This window comes from Oryctolagus cuniculus, chromosome 9 (assembly GCF_051225735.1).
Source record: "Oryctolagus cuniculus isolate XC-2025 breed Fujian yellow rabbit chromosome 9, ASM5122573v1, whole genome shotgun sequence".
NCBI classification, from domain to species: domain Eukaryota; kingdom Metazoa; phylum Chordata; class Mammalia; order Lagomorpha; family Leporidae; genus Oryctolagus; species Oryctolagus cuniculus.
Window position 1 is genome coordinate 112666910 of NC_142875.1, and position 21159 is coordinate 112688068.

Here is a 21159-nt window from a genome sequence, read left to right on the forward strand (position 1 = left end):
CTGTCACTTTACTAACCTTCCCGTCCAAAGAGCCCCGTGTTCTGATGAAATAATGTATATAAAAATGCCTGGTGTGAATGATGAGGCCTTTATCCACCTATTATTTAGTCATCAAGTATTTGTTGACTACCATGGTCCAGGAACAGAGTGGCAAACGAGACAAATGTCCCTGCTCGCAGACATGTAAACAGATTGGTTGGATCAAGGCTGCGATTTTGGACAAGATAATTATTTGTTGTGGGGAGTTGTCCTGTGCATCCCCCCTGGCTTTAAATCCACTGGAAGCTAGTAGTAGGACCCCCTCCCCTAACACACACACATACACACTACTACCACCATGAAAAAGGTTTCCAGCATTGTCAAATGTTCCCTCCAGGGAACAAAATTGTCCCTGGTTGAAAATCACTGGATTAGATGATTATCTTGCCTTTTTATATCAGGCAAGTTTTATGTATCTGGGAGGGAAATAACAGATGTCACTCATATTAAAACTGAGCTGATTGTTAAATTAACAATTGAAGTCACTGTACACTTACTCCTATGTAGGACCCCTGTTCTCAATGAGTTGTGCTATGAGAATTAACTGCAAAACTTGTTCTCAAACAGTACTTCATATATTCTGTGTGGGGGGGGTGCAAACTGTTGAAATCTTAGTAAAGAGTTGGTTTTCTGTATATAAAGTTAGTTAAAATGAACCTTAATAAAGAATGGGATGAGAGAAGGAGTAGGAAATGGGATGGGAGAGAGGGTGAGAGGGTGGCTATGAGGGGAAGAACCACCATGTTCCTAAAGTTGTACCTATGAAATTTGCATTCATTAAATAAAAGCTTTAAAAAAAGAAGAAAAAAGAAAACAAAAACAAAAAAACCCTGAGCTGAAGCAGACCCAAGAAGACACAGGGGGCTGTGAAACGTTCTTACCACTTCCATCAAGGACTTGTGTGGCTGGGGCCTACTCTACTCTCCCCATCCATCACACCATTCCTTTTTTTTTTTTTACAGGCAGAGTGGACAGTGAGAGAGAGACAGAGAGAAAGGTCTTCCTTTTGCCGTTGGTTCACTCTCCAATGGCCGCTGCGGCTGGCGTGCTGCGACCGACGCACCGCGTTGATCCGAAGGCAGGAGCCAGGTGCTTCTCCTGGTCTCCCATGGGGTGCAGGGCCCAAGCACTTGGGCCATCCTCCACTGCCTTCCTGGGCCACAGCAGAGAGCTGGCCAGGAAGAGGGGCAACCGGGAAAGAATCCGGCACCCCGACCGGGACTAGAATCTGGTGTGTTGGCGCCGCAGGCGGAGGATTAGCCTAGTGAGCCGCGGCGCCGGCCACACCATTCCTGATACCAGCTTTTCATGACTGTGGACTCCTCTGGCTGAAGATGCTAGTGAGCAAGGGTGGAGGTGTGTTTCCACTAGGAGTGGTTCCACTGAATCTGAATTTGAAAGTGCGAACTGGTCTTTTCTGAGCTCCTCTAAAACAACAGGTAATAGGATTATGGAGTCGAGTAATTTAGTGTATCAAAAGGAAGAAGTCCTGTGACAGCAGGGACTAGGAGCAGTTAACAGAACTCAGGGGAGTGCCTGTATGGTTGTGTCTCATGAAAATGGCTAATGGCAATGCTATCACCTCACCTATCCTTATCCCGATGGACAAGAATCTCCAACCAGCTGAGAGGCTGATGCGAAGCTAGGAGGACATGGACAGAAAGGGGAGGATGGAATCCATTAATATCTTCAGCTGGTATCTGATTGAAAAATCAGCAATGGCCTCTACTTTTTTGTGTTTCTTTCCTCATTACAACAGGAATTTACTGAAAACTTTATAGATCCAAATGAAATAATCAAACTGTGAATTTCTTTTCCAAGAAAGTATAATTAACCTAGTGTTTAAACATCCATGGACAGTAAAATATTTTTTTAAAAATTTTATTTAAAAGAGAGACAAGGAGAGAGAAATCTTCTATCACCTGGTTCACTCCTCAGATGCCTGCAAGGGCTATTGCAAAGCCAGGAGCCAGGAACTCAATTCAGGTGTCCCATAAGGTGGTAGAAACCCAGGTACTTGAGCCATCACCTGTTTTCTCCCAGAGTATGTATTAGCAGGGAGCTGGAATGAGAAGTTGGATTGGAGCTCTGATATTGGATGCAGGCATCCCAGAAGGTCTCCAAGCCGCTATTCCAATCGGTATGTAGCCCCTGATAAAAAAAATTTAAATGCTAAATATAAGGTTACTCAATGTCTCTGGGGTCAAATCCTTCGTACATTTCTTCTCCTCTCTATCCTTTCCCCTTTTCTTTGATGTGGTCTCAGTTTCAGGGTTTTATGCAATGACCTGGTGTTGGGTAAGGGGTATCTACTCTGTGAGATTTTCTCTCGGCTTAGTGGCCTTCACTAAGATGTAATTTGTCTCATGCAGTCTGAAAGAATGTTGGTGCCCAGAGATCTGGTGCTGGTATCTGCAGCTATACTTTGATTTTGGGTTTTGATTTTCACACATTCTGTATGTTCACTAGGGTAATGCTAACTACAGTAACAAACTCTAGAAGGTCAATGGATTAATGCATAAAAGGTATATTTCCACTCATGAGCCAGCTCAATGTTAGAGTTATTAATTAGTTAGTAGGTGGATTTTCTCCATGTAGAAATTTAGGAGTCCAGTGTTCTTATATCTTGTGTCTCTACCATTCCCTAAAGTAGAGGTTCCCAAACTTTCATGGTTTATAGTATCTTAAAGGCTCAGTAACAGATTTTCAGAGATGCAGACCAAAGGAAATACATGACATCTATTTTATTAAGTAGTGAGGGCCAAACTACTTAATAACAGTCATTTTCCTGGTGTTTAACATATGTCGCTCCCCCTCTTCGCGGAGGAACGACACAGGACCCTGCGCTGTTCTTTTGTCTTCTCGGCCCTCCCCGGGTTTGCTGCTGGTTCTTCCCGGGTTGGCTACCGTCCCTTCCACCTCCATGGAAGGAAGGGCGGTTCCCCCTGCCACTTTCCCCACTTCCGCAGGGGAGCGGCACACCGCCGGCCGGCTCTCTCGGGGCTGCACAGGTGTTCCTTCAGATAGATGTTCCCCTTAGATGTTCCTGGTGCATGTTGTCTCTCTCCTCCTTTATAGTCCTCTTCCACCAATCCCAACTCTGCTACCCACACACCGAGTACACTGCTCTCCTCCAATCAGGAGCAGGTCCTACAGTTTATTGGTTGAACTGGAGGCAGCTGTGTAGAAGCTGTTTCTCCCTTCTCAGCGCCATATTGTGGGAGAGCAGATGCATAGAATAAGTCTTAATTCCAGTAACAGTCTAGTCCGAGTTGCTCCCCACAAACATACATTTACTATATATCCATCAACAATTTAAAGCATCCCAATGGGCCCTTTTCTTTCATTATAGTGTGTTCTGCTATTACTGTTTCCCATGAATATTTAATATATCCTTTGGTACCCTCTATAATTCACTGAATTGTTATACTGTATGCCAGAGCCACGACCCTGCAGCCTTGAAGTCTTCTCTTTCAGCCACAAAAGGGTAAAGACTTTGGTATCTTTTTTTAAAAAAAGATATTTATTTATTTGAAAGGCAGAGTTATGCAGAAAGAAGAGAGACAGAAACAGTAGAGAAAGAGAGATTTTCTACCTGCAGGTTCCTCCCCAAATGTCTGCAATGGCGAGCTGGGCCAGACTGAAACCAGGAGCCAGGAGCTTCATCCAGATCTCCCACATGGCTGCAGGGGTCCAAGGACTTGGACCATCTTCTGCTGCTTTCCCAGGCACATTAGGAGGGAGCTGAATTAAAAGTAGATCAGCCAGAACTCAAACTGGTGCCCGTATGAGATACGAACATCTCGGGCAGCCCAACCTGCTACACTACAAAGCCGACCTTGCCCTCTGGTATCTTAATCACTTCTGGTAACCTTCCACTTGCAAGAACTAAACATATTGTCTGTGTGCTAACCAGACTGGAAAATGTAGCCCCTAGCTAGAACGTCATCTCTCAGTGTGGAAACAGGTTTTTGGTAGGCAGCCAGCTCTTTCTGACACATTTGGCAACCTCTACATCTGGACCGCAGGATCCTATTGGGTTCTTTGACTCCTTCTCAGTTCCCTCTGAACTCTAGGGGAGTGGCAGTCAGGACTTAACGATACTCTGATCTGGCGTACATCAGTCAGTGAGCCTGACCTCAGGGGCATCTCCCCAAATACCTCCCTCAGTCATTGCTGCTCTGGAACCCAGACATCATGAGGGGCTTTCTTTTTTCCTTTTCAAGGCTTGCAAGTTCACAGGCTCTTTGCGGAAGGGTTAAACAAAGCTCCTTTGCTCTGGCCATTCGAGATCTATCTTGAATTTTTATTACCAAATATTTCCACACACACCCAGCCCCACCAATTCAATTTGGTGACTCCATTTAGAGAAGTTTGGCACTAGGCTCTTCATGTTGACCTACTGCTTAGGGGACTTCAAAAAGTTTGCAGAAAAATGAAATAAAAAAGATGGTTTGATTTGGCGCAAAACTAATCTGAAATCCATGAATAGTTTTTCTGTAATAACATTTCCCATAAACTTTTTGAAGACCTTCTGTATGCATTGTTTCAATTTCTTTTCTGCACCAAAGTTTAAAATGCCCACCCCTAAATTTATCTTTTTTTTTAATCTTTATTATTTTATTTATTTGAAAGGCAGAGTGACAGAGGGGGAGAAAGAGAGAGGGAGAGAGAGAGAGAGAGAGAGAGATGTCCTGTCCACTTTTACTCCCCAAATGGTTGTGACAAAGCCCAGGAGCCAGATACTCCATTTTGTTCTCCTATGTTGGTGGCAGTGGGTCCAGACACTTGGGGCATCATCAGCTGATTTTTTAGGCAAATTTGCAGGGAGCTGAATAGGAAGCAGCCAGGACTCAAATAAGACTCTGACAAGGGATTGCTGGAGTCACAGGCAGCAGCTTAACCCACTGTGCCACAATGCCTGCCCCTAAATTTATCTTTAATTTAATTTTCCATAAGCATCTGTGTGTGTGTTTGTGTGTGTGTGTAAAATCAGCAACAGCTTTTCAAACTTTTTATTGCTGTGGATAGGAAAGAATTCAACTTCAGCATAATTCTTATTCCAATGTATTGTTCTTCAATATATTTTATGCCATTTTATTTCAGCCTGTGCCTTTCCATTTTTCCAGCCAAGCTTTTGAATATTTCAAAACATTTTTGTCCCTCAGATTCATGGCTCTTACATTTTAATGGATTTTGAAAACCATTTTCTTTGTACATAAAACACCTCAAAAAGTCACAAATTTTATTATTTGGTTTTCTAATGTTTTGTTTTCATCTTTCTTGAACAATAAACCTAAGATTCATGGAATAAATCTAGTGGTACAAGATTTACCAGGTTCAATATGAATTTCTCAGGAGAAAACTCGGGGGGGGGGGGATATTTTAGATGACCGTGTGACTGCATGTATGTATATTGACTTCTGTAATTGATTTTCTTTTGTATTTTCCCATCCATTATTATGTAGTTAAACTCAACCACTGGATTCATAGACTTCAGAATATTGAGTCTAAATTGCTGCGGAACCTAAGAAAGGATGAATATTGCTCAGAAATCCTGGGTATGGCTTGACGTCTATGGAGCTTGTCTTGCTCATTTATAACAGTCTTTACCATCTGTTTATCTGCTCTTTCACCTACTTGCCTGCCATTTGTATACAATTCCATTCACTGTGGTTTCCAACCTGTAGATGTCTTACAAATTGGTATACCAAGGAGGGGCTGCCCCCAGCAAGGGGCTGTAAGACTGCCAGCATGCCTTACCTTTGGGATCATGAGATCAGTGGTGAACTGTGAACCAGGAAAGAACTGGCTATGGTAGAAGAGGTAGAAGTTAACGAAGAAGTTTCTGTATAGGTTGAATACTGACTAAATGGCCTGTTTAGCTTTTCTTTCTTTTTTTCCTTTCTTTCCTTCCTTCTTTCTCTTTCTTTCTCTCTCTTTGCCTCCCTCCCTCCCTCCCTCCATCCCTTCCTTCCTTCCTTCCAGGCAGTCAGTGAGAGAGAGAGAAAGTGAGCAAGCTTCCATCTACTGGTTCACACACTTCCCACCCCACCTCTGCCCCAAATGCCTGCAATAGCTGAGGATGTACTGGGTGACAGCCAGATATTCAATCCAGGTCTCCCATGTGGGTCTGCATTGGCTGGAAGCTGCAGTTAGGAACTGCAGCTGGGACTCAAACCCAGACACTCCGATGTGGATACAGAACGGCAGCACAACTGGTAGACCAGCTGCCTGCTCCTATTACCATTTTCCTGCAGATGGCAAAGTCACAAACCTTACCCTCTGTTGGTGGACAATCTCTCACCCTTACCTTCAAAGAGGCTGGAAAAGTCATTCTTGAATACTGTCAGGGCTGAGACCATTTTCTGCATTGCTTAAGGGATGTAATTTTTACCTGACCTTTCTTTTTCCTTTTGTAATTTTTCTAAACCTTTCTTCAGTTCCTTCCTGAGTATCTACAACCTTGTGTGGCTGGCATCAACTTCCTCTCTATTTACTTTTTCTCCCTTCTTACTATCTTGGTCTTCTCTTCGTTCTACAGAAAGTGCAAATGCCAAACAAAAACAATTAGCAAGATACAACCTTTTTCTTTTTTTTAGTGATGTTCAGCCTTGAATGCAGATGCAGAATATTTCCGTATTAAATAGTCACTGCTAGGGGCTGGCACAGTGGTGTAGTGGGTAAAGCCGCTGCCTGCAGTGCCGGCATCCCATATGGGCACCAGTCCACGTCCCAGCTGCTCCACTTCTGATCCAGCTCTCTGCTATGGCCTGGGAAAGCAGTAGAAGATGGCCCAAGTCCTTGGGCCCCTGCACCTGTGTGGGACACCCAGAAGAAGCTCCTGGTTTCTAGCTTCTGATTGGCATGGCTCTGCTCAATGCAGCCATCTGGGGAGTGAACCAGCGATGAAGACCTCTCTCTCTCTTCTCTCTCTCTCTCTCTCTCTCTCTCTCTCTCTCTGCAACTCTGCCTTTCAAATAAAATGAATAAATCTTTTTAAAAAAAATTTAGTCACTGCTCTCCTTTCAGGTTATAAAGAAGGATTTAAGCCCTTAAGGTATTGGCACAACAATGAATAAGTGAAAAGTGTTTGATAAATATTTGATGAATTGGGCTCCTACTGCCTATATAAAGATAATAAGAATCACCTGAGGCAGTTCATTCTTGGAAAGTGGCCAAAAACCAACATCTAAATATAACTCAGGGTCAAAAACTTCAGAATTATTTCTGGGGAAAGATCCATTTCAGTGTAGTTGTGTAAGCTAGATGAAAATCTTCTGGATATGGGGAATTGAGTTAGAAACTGTGCTTATCAATCTTTGTACAACTGTAGTCTGAGATTGGAGTTCTGGAGCCCAGCCAAGAGAAATCTGAGTACTCCCTCTGTTGAGAAGCATGCACTATCTGCTAACCCTTTCAATTTTAAGATGAGTAAAAAGAAACAAGAGCCAGTATTGTGTGGAAGTAGAGATCCCCAAATTATGTTATGGAGATTGATACCCCTGGCTGGCTCAGAGAGACCCCCTGCTAGGCTTAGTCCAGGTTCCTGTCTTCTCACATGTAAGAATACAATTAGGAGACTTAGAGCACACAAGCAGGATTTATTGAAAGGCAGAGGGATAATACACTCTCAGACTTGACTAAAGGCAACCTCAAGACAGAGAAATGCCCCCATGCAGCCTAATGTCACCCTTTTATGGGGTAGGGGCCTCAAGGCCTGACTGAAGATCCTAAGGAGACAGGATTTGGCCAGGGAGCTGCTGCCCATGGTAATTGCCAAGGTGACTTGGCACCTGGTGCCTGGTGTAAGGTGAGGCTTAGTTGCATGATTACAAGTGGGTGTGCCGAGGCTTCAGCTATGTCAAATTGGCATGTGAGATGATGGGATTTGGGTGGTGCCCATGGCTTGGGTTTTGGTAGACCTTATCCTTTCCTGACTCCCTGCCTCAACCACATCAGCAAGACATGGAGTCTTTGAAAATTATTACAGGATAAGAAAAGGGGTCATCACCCTGAAATCTTAAAATCTCTTAGAATTTTAGAAACCAAAAGAGATTTTAGAAAATATTTTGGCATCTCCCATAGAGTATAGGAAAATGCAGCTTCTATTTACTAAGAACATTTCTTTTTCTTTTTTTAGAATTAATTTATTTTATTTGAAAAGCAGAGTTATAAAGAGAGATATTCCGTCCACTGGCTCACTCTCCAAACGGCCACAAAGCCAGGAGCCAGGAGGTTCTTTCAGGTCTCCTAGATGGATGCAGGGGTCCAAGCACTTGGGCTACTTTCCACTGCTTTCCCAGGCATACTAGCAGGGAGCTGGATTAGAGTGGAGCAGCCAGGAATCGAACTGACACCTGTATGGGATGCTGGCGCTGCAGGCAGTGGCTTTATCTGCTACTCCACAATGCCAGCCCCAAGAACCTTTCTAAACAAAAGCAGATTGGAAGGAAAATACAAAAGATGAAGAGGGAGATAGAATGAAAACAGACTGATAGAAAACTAAAAAGAGTGGAATTAACATTCCCAGTGGAGTCTAATAGTACAGAGGAGTAATTAGCATTGAGAAGCCATCAGTATAGGGTTGGCATTGTGGCATAGTGGGTTAAACTGAGGTCACTGGCATCCGATATGGGTGCCTGTCCAACTCCCTGCTAGTGTTCCTGTGAATGCAGCAATGATGGCCTAAATACTTGGGCCCCTGTGCCCATGTAGGAGACCCTGGTGAAGTTCTGGCCTCCTGGCTACTGGCACATTCATTGTGGGCATTTGGGGAGTGGACCAATGGATGGAAGATCTCTCTTTCTCTTTGTTTCTCCCTCTTAAGAAAAAAAGTCAGTTACGTAATGGACACTCCTCACCCCTTCCTGCAAAATACCAATTCCCCCACCAAAAAATAAAAAAAAAATTAAAAAATGAAGGACACTTTCTCAACAACAGTTCAACAGAGGGATGACCAAAGGCAGTGTCTGATCTGTAATTGGATCCTGAGGAGGGTGTGTGGGGGTAGGGGTGGGTTGGATATCTAAGAAAGACATTTTTTGGGGGGAGGAAATATTTGGAGACATTTGAATACGTAATGATTACACAAGATAGTAGTATATGTCTTTAACTTTCTTGGATTGAAAATGGTATCGTGGGGGCTGGGATTGTGGCATAGTGAGTTAAGCTACGGCCTGCAATGCCACCATCCCATATAGATGCCACTACTCCACTTTCAATCCAGCTCCCTGCTAATGTGTTTGAGGTAGCAGCAAAAGATGGCCCAAGTACTTAGGCCCCTGCCACCCACGTGGGAGACCTAGAAGAAGCTCCGGGCTCCTGGCCCAACCCTGGCTGTTGTGATCACTTAGCAAATGAAACATTGGATGGAAGATTTCTCTCTGTCTCTCCCCTCTCTGTTATTACTCTGCCTTTCAAATAAACAAAAAATAAATATTTAAAAAATAAGCAAGAAAATGAAGAAAATGGTATTGTGGATATGCAGAAAGATGATCTAATTATTGTGGGACACAGATGTTGTGGAATGTCATGTTTGCAGCTCCCTTGAAAATGGTTTGGTAAAAATAAATGTATATATGACTGGACAGAAGTATAATAGGTGGGTGAGGGGTGATAATCACTAATAGTTTCAGCAAAGACTAGCTTAAACAGATGGATTTTAATGACTGTTGACTTTCCAGACGGCTTTTCTTACCATCTGGTTTCTCCTTTTCCAAGCTACCATCAGTGCCTACGCCCTAGGCAACACTTCCCTGTCCTCCTGGCAAGCAGCACATTCCTCTCTTATCACCACTTCTTTCAAGTCTAAGTATTTCAGGCTCCCCAGCCCTGGAGGCTGAACTTTCTCTCAGCAAAGGTGAGTCTCTGTTGGTTCACTCCTCCAGTGACCACAAAGACTGGGGCTGGTCCAGGCTGAAGCCAGGGACCTGGAACGACATTTCAGGTCTCCAGTGTGCATCAGGGGCCCAAGTACTGCTGCTTTTCCAGGCACATTGGCAGGAAGCTGGAATGAAGGAGGAGCTGCTGGGACTTGAATGGGCTCTCTGATAGGGGACGCTGCTGTCAAGGACTGCGGCTTTAGTCTGCTAGGCCACAACACTGGCTCCTACATCCTGTAGGATATATAAATTATGTATTTACTTTCTGCTGAAGTAAATATAATAAATAAAATGCAAACAAATAGATTTTAAAATTTGGTTTGGTCTCTCTCCAGCAGTTAGTGCATGTGAGCTACAAACAGAGTAGTGGTTTCAGAATTACGCTGTGCAAAAAATACAATAAATGCTGTGACTATTTCAATAGAGGGGAAATATTACCTGCAAAGTGTGAAAAATCAGGTTGACTTAGACTTCTCTGAAATGTGAAATGGCAAAAGAGAACAGAGTACCATTTTCTGTCTTTTTTGAGGGAAAACATTGTGATCAGGAAATTTTATACTCAATTTTAGTTCATGTGTGGAAGATGAAGGAAACGTAACTTCTGGGAAACATTTTTGAAAGAATTACTTTGATATACTTTCAAATGACAAGTGAAAATTAATACTTGAACAGGGAAGTCAGAACGTAAAAATTTAATGGAGAAACTTTCATCCAGTTTAGTAAATTCAAGATTGCATCTTCAGCAATCAAGCTGGTTCAGTATTCTTATTACCTGAGACGGTTGCATCAGAGGGTCTTGTCTTCCCATAGAAAAAGAACTTAAGGGACCAGCACTATGGTGTAGTAGGTTAAGCCTCCACCTGTAGCACCAGCTTCCCATATGGGCACCGGTTTGAGTTCCAGCTGGTCTACTTCCTATCTAGCTCCCTGCTAACGGCCTGGTAAAACAGGTGGCCCAAGTGCTTAGGCCCCTGTACCCATGTAGGAGACCCAAAAGAAGCTCCTGCTTCCTGTCTTTGGTCTGGTCCAGCTCTGGCTGTTGTGGCCATTTTGGGGGAGTGAACCAGCCGATGGAAGAAATCTCTATCTCTTGTCTATAATGCTGCATCGCAAATAATATACCAGACAGGCCAGGTGGGCAACTGTGCAAAGAACCAAGGGATAGTCTGTACTCAGACTGGAATTTTTGTTGGCATGAGCCCACCATTTCTCCTCACCCAATACCCCTTCTCCTGGGAAATTGCTGGATGGGGGCTATTAGGTGGATATTTGTGTAAGATGTCTCTGAGTGAGGGCTGGGACCCACCTAACAAGGTTATTGGACCAGAGCAAGACTTTTGATGTACAAATGTTGGTCAGCGTCCTGTGCATGCTTCTGAATTTCTTCCCTCAGTCGCCCACCATGAAATTCCTGGTTTTGTTCTTTGCCCCTTCTCACGTACTTAGGCTAATGTCTGCCTTCTAGTCTAACACTCACAGGTGGGTTCTGAAACCCAAGGTCAGCCTCCTCCCGAGGCTTCTATCAGCAGGACTCTATCCCTTGGCTTCCTTTTGGTCTGATGACACAAGCGGCGTTTCTAAAGCTGCATTCTTCATGGCACAATTCACATTAATTTCTGGCTTTGGCTGGTGACTAATGTAAGGACTGGCCTGTTCTTTTCTGTACAGTAGTCACTACCAAGTAACTTGGTTGGAACACTGTGCCAACAAGGATTACACAACAGAAGCAAAGTTACACAGAAACCATAATGGCCATTTTCATTGCCAAATAAATTGGGCAATGATTTGGTACATCCTGACCACTACTATTGAGTAATGATTCATGTTTTCAAAAACTGGCTGTGAAAAACAAATGGTTAAGGGGCGATCGATGGTAGGTTTTCTGCATCTGCAGGCTTGTATCCACAGATCCAACCAACCACAGGTAGAAAATAATGGGGAAAAATTGTGTCTGCATGAAACATGTACAGACTTGCCCTCTTGTCTTTATTCCTGAACAATACAGATAACAAGCATTTATATGGCATTTGTACTATATTAGGTATTATAAGTGATCAAGAAATTATGTAATGTATAAGGGAGGATGTGTGAGCAAATATGTGGTTTTATATAAAGGAATTGAGCACCTGCAGGTTTTGATATGAATGGGGTGGGTGGGCATGGGTGTTCTCACTATGTTAAAGTGTATGAAGCCCATACTGTTGTTGTCATCTTCTAGGAAATGATCCTAGACACTTAGGTTGTGTGGGATTCATATTTGAAATTATCTGATAAACACATGAGGTCACATGTACCCATCTTCCTGGGTTGGTTTGCACTGAGGAAAGAAACTGGAGAAGTAGGCTGGCTTGTATGCAGGCACTTGGGGGAAAGCAGAATGGATGGAGAGAGGGAGACAGAATGGGATGCTTAACCCACTGCATCACAACACTGGCCCCTAGAGGCACATTTTTGCAAGGAGAATTAAATGGAAATGGTGGCTGGAAAGAGGGAGGGAGTTAACTGCCAACTGTATCATAACTGAGTTTGTTGTACTACAACAAAGGAAAGAACAATGACAGCATATTATAATGGGTGTTTCAGAATTCAGATTTGGAGAAGATTTTTCTTTTCCCCACTTGTCAATATTTTTTCAGAATTTTTACAACAAGGATTTAGTAATTTTCTCATTTAAAATGTTTAATTTTGGTGTGTGCATTTGATGCAGCAGTTAAGATGCCACCTGGGACATTGGCATCCCTCATGGGAGTGCTTGAGTTCAGTCCTGGCTCTTCTTTTAAACCAGCTACCTGCTAATGCACATACTGGGAGGCAGCAGGTGATGGCTGCAGTACTTGGGTCCCTACCACACATGTGGGAGACCTAAACTGAATCCTGGGTTCCTGACCTGCTTCAACCTAGCCCAGCCCTGGCTATGACAGGTATTTAGGAGTGAACCAGAACATGGGAAATCTCTCTCTCTCTCTCTCTCTCTCTATCTCTATCTCTATCTCTATCTCTATCTCTATCTCTATCTCTCTGTGTCTACCTTTCAAAAAATAAAAATGAATAAATAAAATATCTGACTTTAAAATATCCACAGGACATTTCACATTACATAAACAAAATTAAAATATTTGAAAGTGTCCTGATTGACCAAATCTTCCTGATTGGATTGAAACTAGAATCAGGCGCTTTGAGTTAGCTTTTGTACTCTTTGAAACAAAATATATTACAGATTAAGCCTTTTACTTGGAATAAACACTTTGATTAATAGTTCCATTCATGCCATTTTTGCAGTTGTTTATACATTTTTTTGCAAATCCTTGCCATGGCCAAAAACAACAGTTGGAGCATGAGTCATCTAGGAAGCTTTTTCTTTTCTTTTTTTTAGTTTATTTATTTGAAAGGCAAAGGAGAGGCAGAGAAGGAGAGAAAGTGTTTTCAAAATAGTAATGGATGCTTAATGCCCCACTCTCACTCTTTTTATTTATTTTTTAAATTACCTTTTTTATTTTTAAATATTTTATTTTTTATTTGAAAGGCAGAGTTGAGAGAGAGAGAGAGAATCTTCCAGCTGCTGGTTCACTCTCCAAATTGTCATAACAGGCAGGGCTGGGCCAGGCTGAAGCCAGGAGCCAGAGCTTCATCCGGGTCTCCCATGTAGGTGCAGGGGCCTAAGCACCATCTTCCACTGCTTTTTCCAGGCCATTAGCAGGGAGTTGGACCAAAAGTGAAGCAGTGGCTGGCGCCATGGCTCACTAGGCTAATCTTCCACCTGCGGCGCCGGCACACCGGGTTCTAGTCCTGGTCGGGGCGCCGGATTCTGTCCTGGTTGCCCCTCTTCCAGGCCAGCTCTCTGCTGTGGCCCGGGAAGGCAGTGGAGGATGGCCCAAGTGCTTGGAGTGCTTGGGCCCTGCACCCCACGGGAGACCAGGAGAAACACCTGGCTCCTGCCTTCGGATCAGCGCGGTGCGCCGGCCACAGCACGCCAGCCGTGGCGGCCATTGGAAGGTGAACCAACGGCAAAAAGAAGACCTTTCTCTCTGTCTCTGTCTCTCTCTCACTGTCCACTCTGCCTGTCAAAAAAAAAAAAAAAAAAAAAGTGAAGCAGCTGGGACTTGAACTAGTGACATACAGAATGATGGCATTACAAGTGGAAGCTTAAGCCACTATAGCACAACACCAGCCCCATTTCTCACTCTTTTTAGTCTGATCTTATGTGGACTGGGATTTCTAAAACCTAGAAATTCTCCTGTTCGGCACAGTTGCGTTCAAATTTTACAGCTTAGCCTTTTTAAAGGCAAAGACAGAAAGAGAAGGAGAAGAAGAGGGAGAGAGAGATCTTCCATTTGCTGGTTCACTCCCCAAATGACTGGAATGGTTGGGGCTGGTCCAGACCAAAGCCAGGAGCCAGGAGCGCCATCCAGGTCTCATGCAGAATTAAAAGTAATTTACTTGGGGGTCAATGCTGTGGTGTAGTGGGTTAAGCCTCCACCTGTGGTGCCGGTATCCCAAATGGATACCAGTTTGATTCTTACCTGCTCCTCTTCCAATCCAGCACTCTGCTTATAGCCTGGGAAAGCAGTAGAAGATGGCCTAAGTCCTGGGCCCCTGCACCCACATGGGAGACCTGGAAGAAGCTCCTGGCTCCTGGCTTTGGATTGGCCTAGCTCTGGTTGTTGTGGCCATTTAGGAGAGTGAACCAACAGATGGAAGACCTCTCTCTTTCTCTCTCTGCCTCTGCATCTCTGTAACTCTGCCTTTCAAATAAATGAGTAAATCTAAAAAAAAAAAAAAGAGAGAGAGAGACTTTTCTGCCAGTCTCTGCCTCTCTCTGACTGTAACTTTACCTCTGAAATAAATAAATAAAATCTTTTAAAAAAAGTAATTTACTCACTACTTTTACAGCAAAAATAATATTCAGCATTTGTCTATTATCATTATTAAGTTTTATGTTTTCTTACATACATATGTTATTTAATGTCCTTTTATTTTCAAGCTAAAGAACTCCCTTTAGCATTTCTTTTTATTTTTTAAATTTATTTATTTTTATATGAAAGGCAGAGGAGCAGCTGGGACCCGAACTGGAGCCCACATGGGCTATTAGCACTGCGGGCTGGCAGCTTTACCTTCTACGCCACAGCACCGGTCCCAGCGTTTTTTATAATACATCTTGTAAGATTCTACTAGTAATGAACTCTCTCAAACTTTGTTCATCTGAGAAAGTTTGTTTTTCATTTTGAAGAACAATTTAGGAAATAAAGTATTTTTAGAAGCTTTTTTTCTTTTAGCACATTGGAGTGTATCTTCCATTTCCTTCTTTTTTTTCAGAATTGGATTTGTTATTCATACATCTGCATTGATTTAAATACATTACATACAATTTCTACAGTGCATTAGAAGAGTGACACAGGGGCAGCAGCACTCGCAGCCCAGTCTCTACTCCCTGACACCAGGGAACAGGGCCCATGGCCGCAGACAAGGTTTCTGTTGAGAAATATGCTTAATTTTATGGAGGGTTCACCCTTAGAGATAACAATTTGTTTTCTCTTCTTTAAAAATTCTCTTTGTCTTTGATTTTTGAAGTTTTATTACAATATATGGATGTTTGTTTCTATACCCAGATTTTGGAAAATTTCACCTCTTATATCTTTGGATAAGTTTTATGATGCTTTCTGTCACTCTTCGCCTTCTGGGACTCCATAATGGCACATCTGATGTACCTTAAGCCCTTAAAGCTTTTTTCACTCTCTCTCTTTTTTTTTAAAATGACCTTTTCAAGTTTATTCATTCCTTCTGCTTGTTCTTGTCTCTTGTTGAAATCATCTATTTAATTTTCCATTTAGTTATTACATTCTTCAGTTCCAAGATTTCTGTATAATTTCGTTAAAAATTTTTAATTTTTTTGTTGATATTCTCTTTTATTTATTCTGAACTTGTTGAGTATTTTTGTAATGGTTTGTTTGAATTATCTGTCAGATAATACATATGTCCATTCAATTAGGGTTGGCCTTGTGTGATTTGTCTTTCTGTTTGGGTTGTGCTTTCTATTTTTTCATTTTCCTCAACTCTTTGTGTTGGTATCTACTCATTAGAAAAAATGATCACTCCTTCTATCTTCATTAACAGGAAGTAAACCCTCACCATCAGGCCAGTGAGAGACTCTGGGAGCCCTAAAGCCTTCTCTTCTGAGTTTTCTCTAAACTTATGCATATATTCCAAATCAGAGAGATTGGCTGTGTACTTGAGTTCATGATTTCATGATTTCTATTGTCTGTCTACTGTAGCACAGGTTTCCTGAAACAGTATGCCCCAAAATCCTTTTTCGCCCAAGGGCCCCCAGGTATCTGATGTACACTGTTCCCATTAGCACTCTGAGCCGGAAGTTAATTCCTAAGGCAGCCTTTTTAACAGTTGCTATATTGGATGCATTGTCCAGCTTTCTCCCTCCCTTGGGAGAGGTAGGATATGAAGGTTTCTCCTTACTCATCCTGCATTGATCTAGAGGAAAGGTTATATGGTGGTTGTGTAAGAAGGCTAGTCCAAACCACAACCTTTGTTTTCAGCAGCTCTCACCCTGGGATTCCTTGTTGTCAGTGTTCATGTTCAGACAAGACAGAAACCAGTCCCTCAGGAAGGCTCTAGAAAAGTCAGAATGTTGTGTGTGCTGTCCAATCTTCTCTTCCCTCCCCAGAGAGAAGTTTGGAATTAGTGTTTCCTCCTGATTGTGTGAGGCTGTGCTATGGGGAGGATTATACCAAGAAGACGCCTCCAAGTTTCCCACTAACTTTGATGAAACTGGTTTCACTCTCTCTCATAGTGCAGGAGACTCTTAATTGGTTTCCAAATTTCTCATAAAGGGAATTGTTCTGTGTATTGTTAAATCAGTGTGCACATAATGGGAAAGAGGATACGGGATTCTTATTCTGACGTTTTGCTGGAAACACTCATGTGTTGATACTAATTGAATTTTGAGAGTTCTTTATATATTAGAGATATAAGATTTTTTTCCTAGATTTATAATCTGAACTATTGTCTTACAGACTGTGGCTTTTCCTTTCATTATCTGAAGCCAGGATCCAGGAGCTTCTTCTGGGTCTCCCATTTTCTACTGCTTTCCCAGGCCATAGCAGAGAGCTAGATTCGAAGTGGAGCAACCGGGTCTCAAACAAGCACCCATATGGGATGCTGGGATGCTGGCATTGTAGGCGATGGCTCTACCTGCTATGCCACAACACTGGCCCCTAATATAGTTCTAAAAGGTGGAACTTCACAGAAAGTTATACTTAGAGAAGTATCACCCCACATCTCTGAAGCTTGTTCTAGTTCTTATTTCTCTCCATTCTGTTCCCATCTACCCCCTGTAGCTAAGCAATTGCCAATTAATTTTTCATATATCATTAGTGTTTCTTTTCCAATAATACAATAATCGTCATTTATTATAGTCACCCTGCTGTATAATAGATCTCTTAAGCTTACATCTCCTATCTCCTTATGATTATACCTCTTTTGATCAAAATCTCCCCTGCTCTCTTCCTCTTTTCTCTTTTTCAAAAGTAAGCTAATCCATGTGCATATTTTATTTTCCTCTTTCTTACTGAAAAGGATCATAGTGTATACATACTCATTTTCATTTAAAATTATTATTTCTTATAGCTTTTTGTGGGTTATCACAGTTTTTCTAACATTCTCCTATGTGTGGGCATCATTAAGCTTGATTCCAATACTTGACATTACAAACAATTCCAACATATGCATTTATTTTTTTGCATCTTGGAGGTATGCCTTCAGGGTAAATTTCTAGAAGTGAGATTCCTGACTCCAAGGGTATATGCCTATGTAGTTTTGCTGTACTAACTTCTGTGCCCTCCAAAAGGGTGGTACTAGTTTGTATTTCCACTACCAAAAATGAAAGTGCCTGGTTCCTCAACACCTTGCCAGCAGCATGTGTGCCATTCTGATAGGTGAAAATTGGTATCTCAGTATTGCTTTAACCTGTACTTCCCCAGGAATGAGTTTCAACATCCTTTAATATATTTTAGAATAAATAATTAATATACTTTTGTTAATTGTTCATGTCTTTTTCCTATTTTTTTGATCATAGATTTGGTCATTTGTTTCTAGAATTGAAGAGTTCTTTGTATAGTAGAGATATTAGTGTTTTGTGGTGTGAGGGTATCTCAAAAAGATCCTGGAACATACATATTATGGAAACATATGCATATATTTCAAAAAAAAATTGCACCAAAATAAACCTGTCTTTTTTAAACAAAGATTTAAAAAAGTGTTTTAAAAAAGATTATTTTAAAAAATATTTATTTTGAAAGTCTGAGTTACAGAGAGAGGGAGAAAGAGACACAGAGAGAGAAAAAGAGATCTTCCATATTCTAATCCATTCTCCAAATGGCTGCAACAACCAGCCCTGATGAGGCCAAGGCAACTTCAGCTGGCTGACAAGGTCACAGCAGAAGGTCTGTCTCAGCAAGGCATGAGAAGGACAGCTGCAGTCCTCTTGGTGGTTTTAGGTTTGATGGGAAGTGCAAGCTGGAGCTTCCTGGTGGTCCTGCTAATGATTGCTGTATTCCTAATTTTATAGAAGAGCACTTAGTCTCATAACCTCCAAAATGTCCATTGCCTTGTAGAATTTTAATCAAGCAGAATGTTAGTGTAGAAGAAAGGGTTAATGCCTTATGCAAGGTTGAGCTGTTTGTAGAAAAGAATTAAAAGGCAACAGGCGAGCCGGCGCCAGCGCCGCGGCTCACTAGGCTAATCCTTCACCTTGCGGCGCTGGCACACCGGGTTCTAGTCCCAGTCGGGGCGCCGGATTCTGTCCTGGTTGCCCCTCTTCCAGGCCAGCTCTCTGCTGTGGCCAGGGAGTGCAGTGGAGGATGGCCCAAGTACTTGGGCCCTGCACCCCATGGGAGACCAGGAGAAGCACCTGGCTCCTGCCATCGGATCAGTGCGGCGCGCTGGCCGCAGCGCGCCAACCGTGGCGGCCATTGGAGAGTGAACCAACGGCAAAAGGAAGACCTTTCTCTCTGTCTCTCTCTCTCACTATCCACTCTGCCTGTCAAAAATAAATAAATAAATAAAAGGCAACAGGCTCTCTGGTATATACTTCCCACTAGAATAAAGATAGATGTTAATAAAGCTTTAATTCACTATATACTACAAATACTACAATGGTTAGGATGTCAAAGCTGTAAAATAGATCTAAATAAATGTTTAAATAAGTGCAATAAAGAAATTAAAGAATTACAGAAAAAATTGCAAAGAGGGGATACATTTTAAAAAGGGTCTGCTTTGAACTTGGGGCTTCTAGTAAAGATTAGATTAGGAAGGTACTCTTCTAGCCTATGTAGCCAATTTCTGCATAGTTCAGCAGCACTCAAGGCCTTGGCTTGTGTGGGCAGCCTGTTATCTTGCACCTGTCTGTGATTGTAACCCATGCTCTGAGTATGCCCTTGAAAATCAAAAAAATTGTAATTAGGAAAAATGGACAACAGGCTTTTCACTGTAAGAAGAAAAAATCATTGTGTGGCTTATGATATAAAAATAAAATCTGGTGCTCAAAAGCCAGAGCCGTGCCATCAGCCTTGCTGTGAGTGTCTCTCATTTCTTCGAGCTCCGACACCTCTCACACCTTGGGGCCCCTGAACTGGCTGCAGCTGGGTCTCCGGCACAGCCCTGAGCAAGGTGGAAACCAGGAGCTGGGAGCTTCATGGAGGTCTCCCACATTGGTGGCAGGGATCCAAATATTTGGGTCATCTTCCATTGCTTTCCCAGGCCATTAGCAGGGAGCTGGATTAGAAGTGGAGCAGCCAGGACTGGAACCCATATTTGCTGCTAGAGCCGCAGATTACGGCTGTACCTACTATGCCACAATACTGGCCCCAATTCTATTATTCCACGAGCATTTTGAAGTACCCATGTACAAGTTAAAAATATTTTTCCCAGTTTTCAATTGTCTTTTGGCTTTGTTTGTGGTGGGTACTTGCCATGTAAAATTGTATATTTTTTCCTAGTCATATTATTTTATTGCTTCTGGATTTTGATAAATTCAATAATTTTGATTATTTCAAAGCTCTTCCCTATATTAATGTTAAAGAAGAGACTACAATGTTTTATTCTAATTTTGCATGGCTTCATTTTTTTATTTTTATTTTTTGACAGGCAGAGTGGACAGTGAGAGAGAGAAACAGAGAGAAAGGTCTTCCTTTGACATTGGTTCACACTCCAATGGCCACCGCGGCCGGCCCACTGCGGCCGGCGCACCGCACTGATCCGATGGCAGGAGCCAGGTACTTATCCTGGTCTCCCATGGGGTGCAGGGCCCAAGTACTTGGGCCATCCTCCACTGCACTCCCTGGCCACAGCAGAGAGCTGGCCTGGAAGAGGAGCAACCAGGACAGAATCCAGCGCCCCGACCGGGACTAGAACCCGGTGTGCCAGCACCGCAAGGCGGAGGATTAGCCTAGTGAGCCGTGGCGCCGGCCAAGCTTCATTTGTTTTTATTTTAGATTCTTAATGCACTTGAAGTTTATTCTTATATATGGTGTGAGTCATAAATATAACTTTATTTTTTCCGAATGCCTAAGCAGTTGTTCTAGCACTGCTTATTACAAAAATCCATCTTTGCCCCAAATAATTTGAAATGCCACATTTATCATATGCTAATTTCCATAGGCACTGTATATATTCTTTGTCTACTCTATTCTACTAGTCTATATATCACACTGCTTTAATTATAGAGGTTTTATAAAATATTTTAATTCTTGGCAAGTCTAGAAATCTTTGTTTTACTTTTTTGTTTTAGTGTTTTTCTGCCTATTCTTGCATACCTATTTTTCTGTGTGAATTTTAGTAAACTCTCATCTAACTCCACAAAATCTTTGTTGGAGTATTATAGTGAGATTGGTATTATAGTAAGATGGTTACTTTTACAAGTCTCTTTTTTTTTTTTTTTGCTTTGTTTTGCTTTTTAGGGCGCCTAACATCTTTATGATGCTAAGCCATCTATCTTATCTAAGAACATTGTTCCCAATAACACATTCGCTATCACAACAGTGGAATATTCATTCTTGGGACATTCATTATGCAGTTAACAAGTTAGGTACTGTGCTGGTTATCAGAGAGCTGATAGTAAGAGAGTTTTAGATTTGTACATGACTTACAGATTAATGGAGGCACATTTTTCTCCATTAAAGTTAAAATGTACATGTCAAAGTATCTAGGACTGTTGACTTGTGATGTT

At 42.2% G+C, this 21159-nt stretch overlaps 1 protein-coding gene across 3 annotated transcripts in view; it reads left to right on the forward strand.

Moving 5' to 3' along the window:
* The first annotated feature begins 2015 nt into the window (after nt 1–2015).
* The window catches only part of LOC149124732 (large ribosomal subunit protein eL6-like), a 125114-nt gene continuing 105970 nt past the window's right edge, over nt 2016–21159 (forward strand). For all 3 annotated transcript variants that reach the window (XR_016213505.1, XM_089304627.1, XM_089304628.1), the window contains exon 1: nt 2016–2179. Coding sequence is in view for 2 of the 3 variants with exons in the window: in XM_089304627.1 (XP_089160753.1) it covers nt 2107–2179 (73 nt within the window). In the remaining variant the exon portion in view is untranslated. The remainder of the gene's footprint in view (nt 2180–21159) is intronic.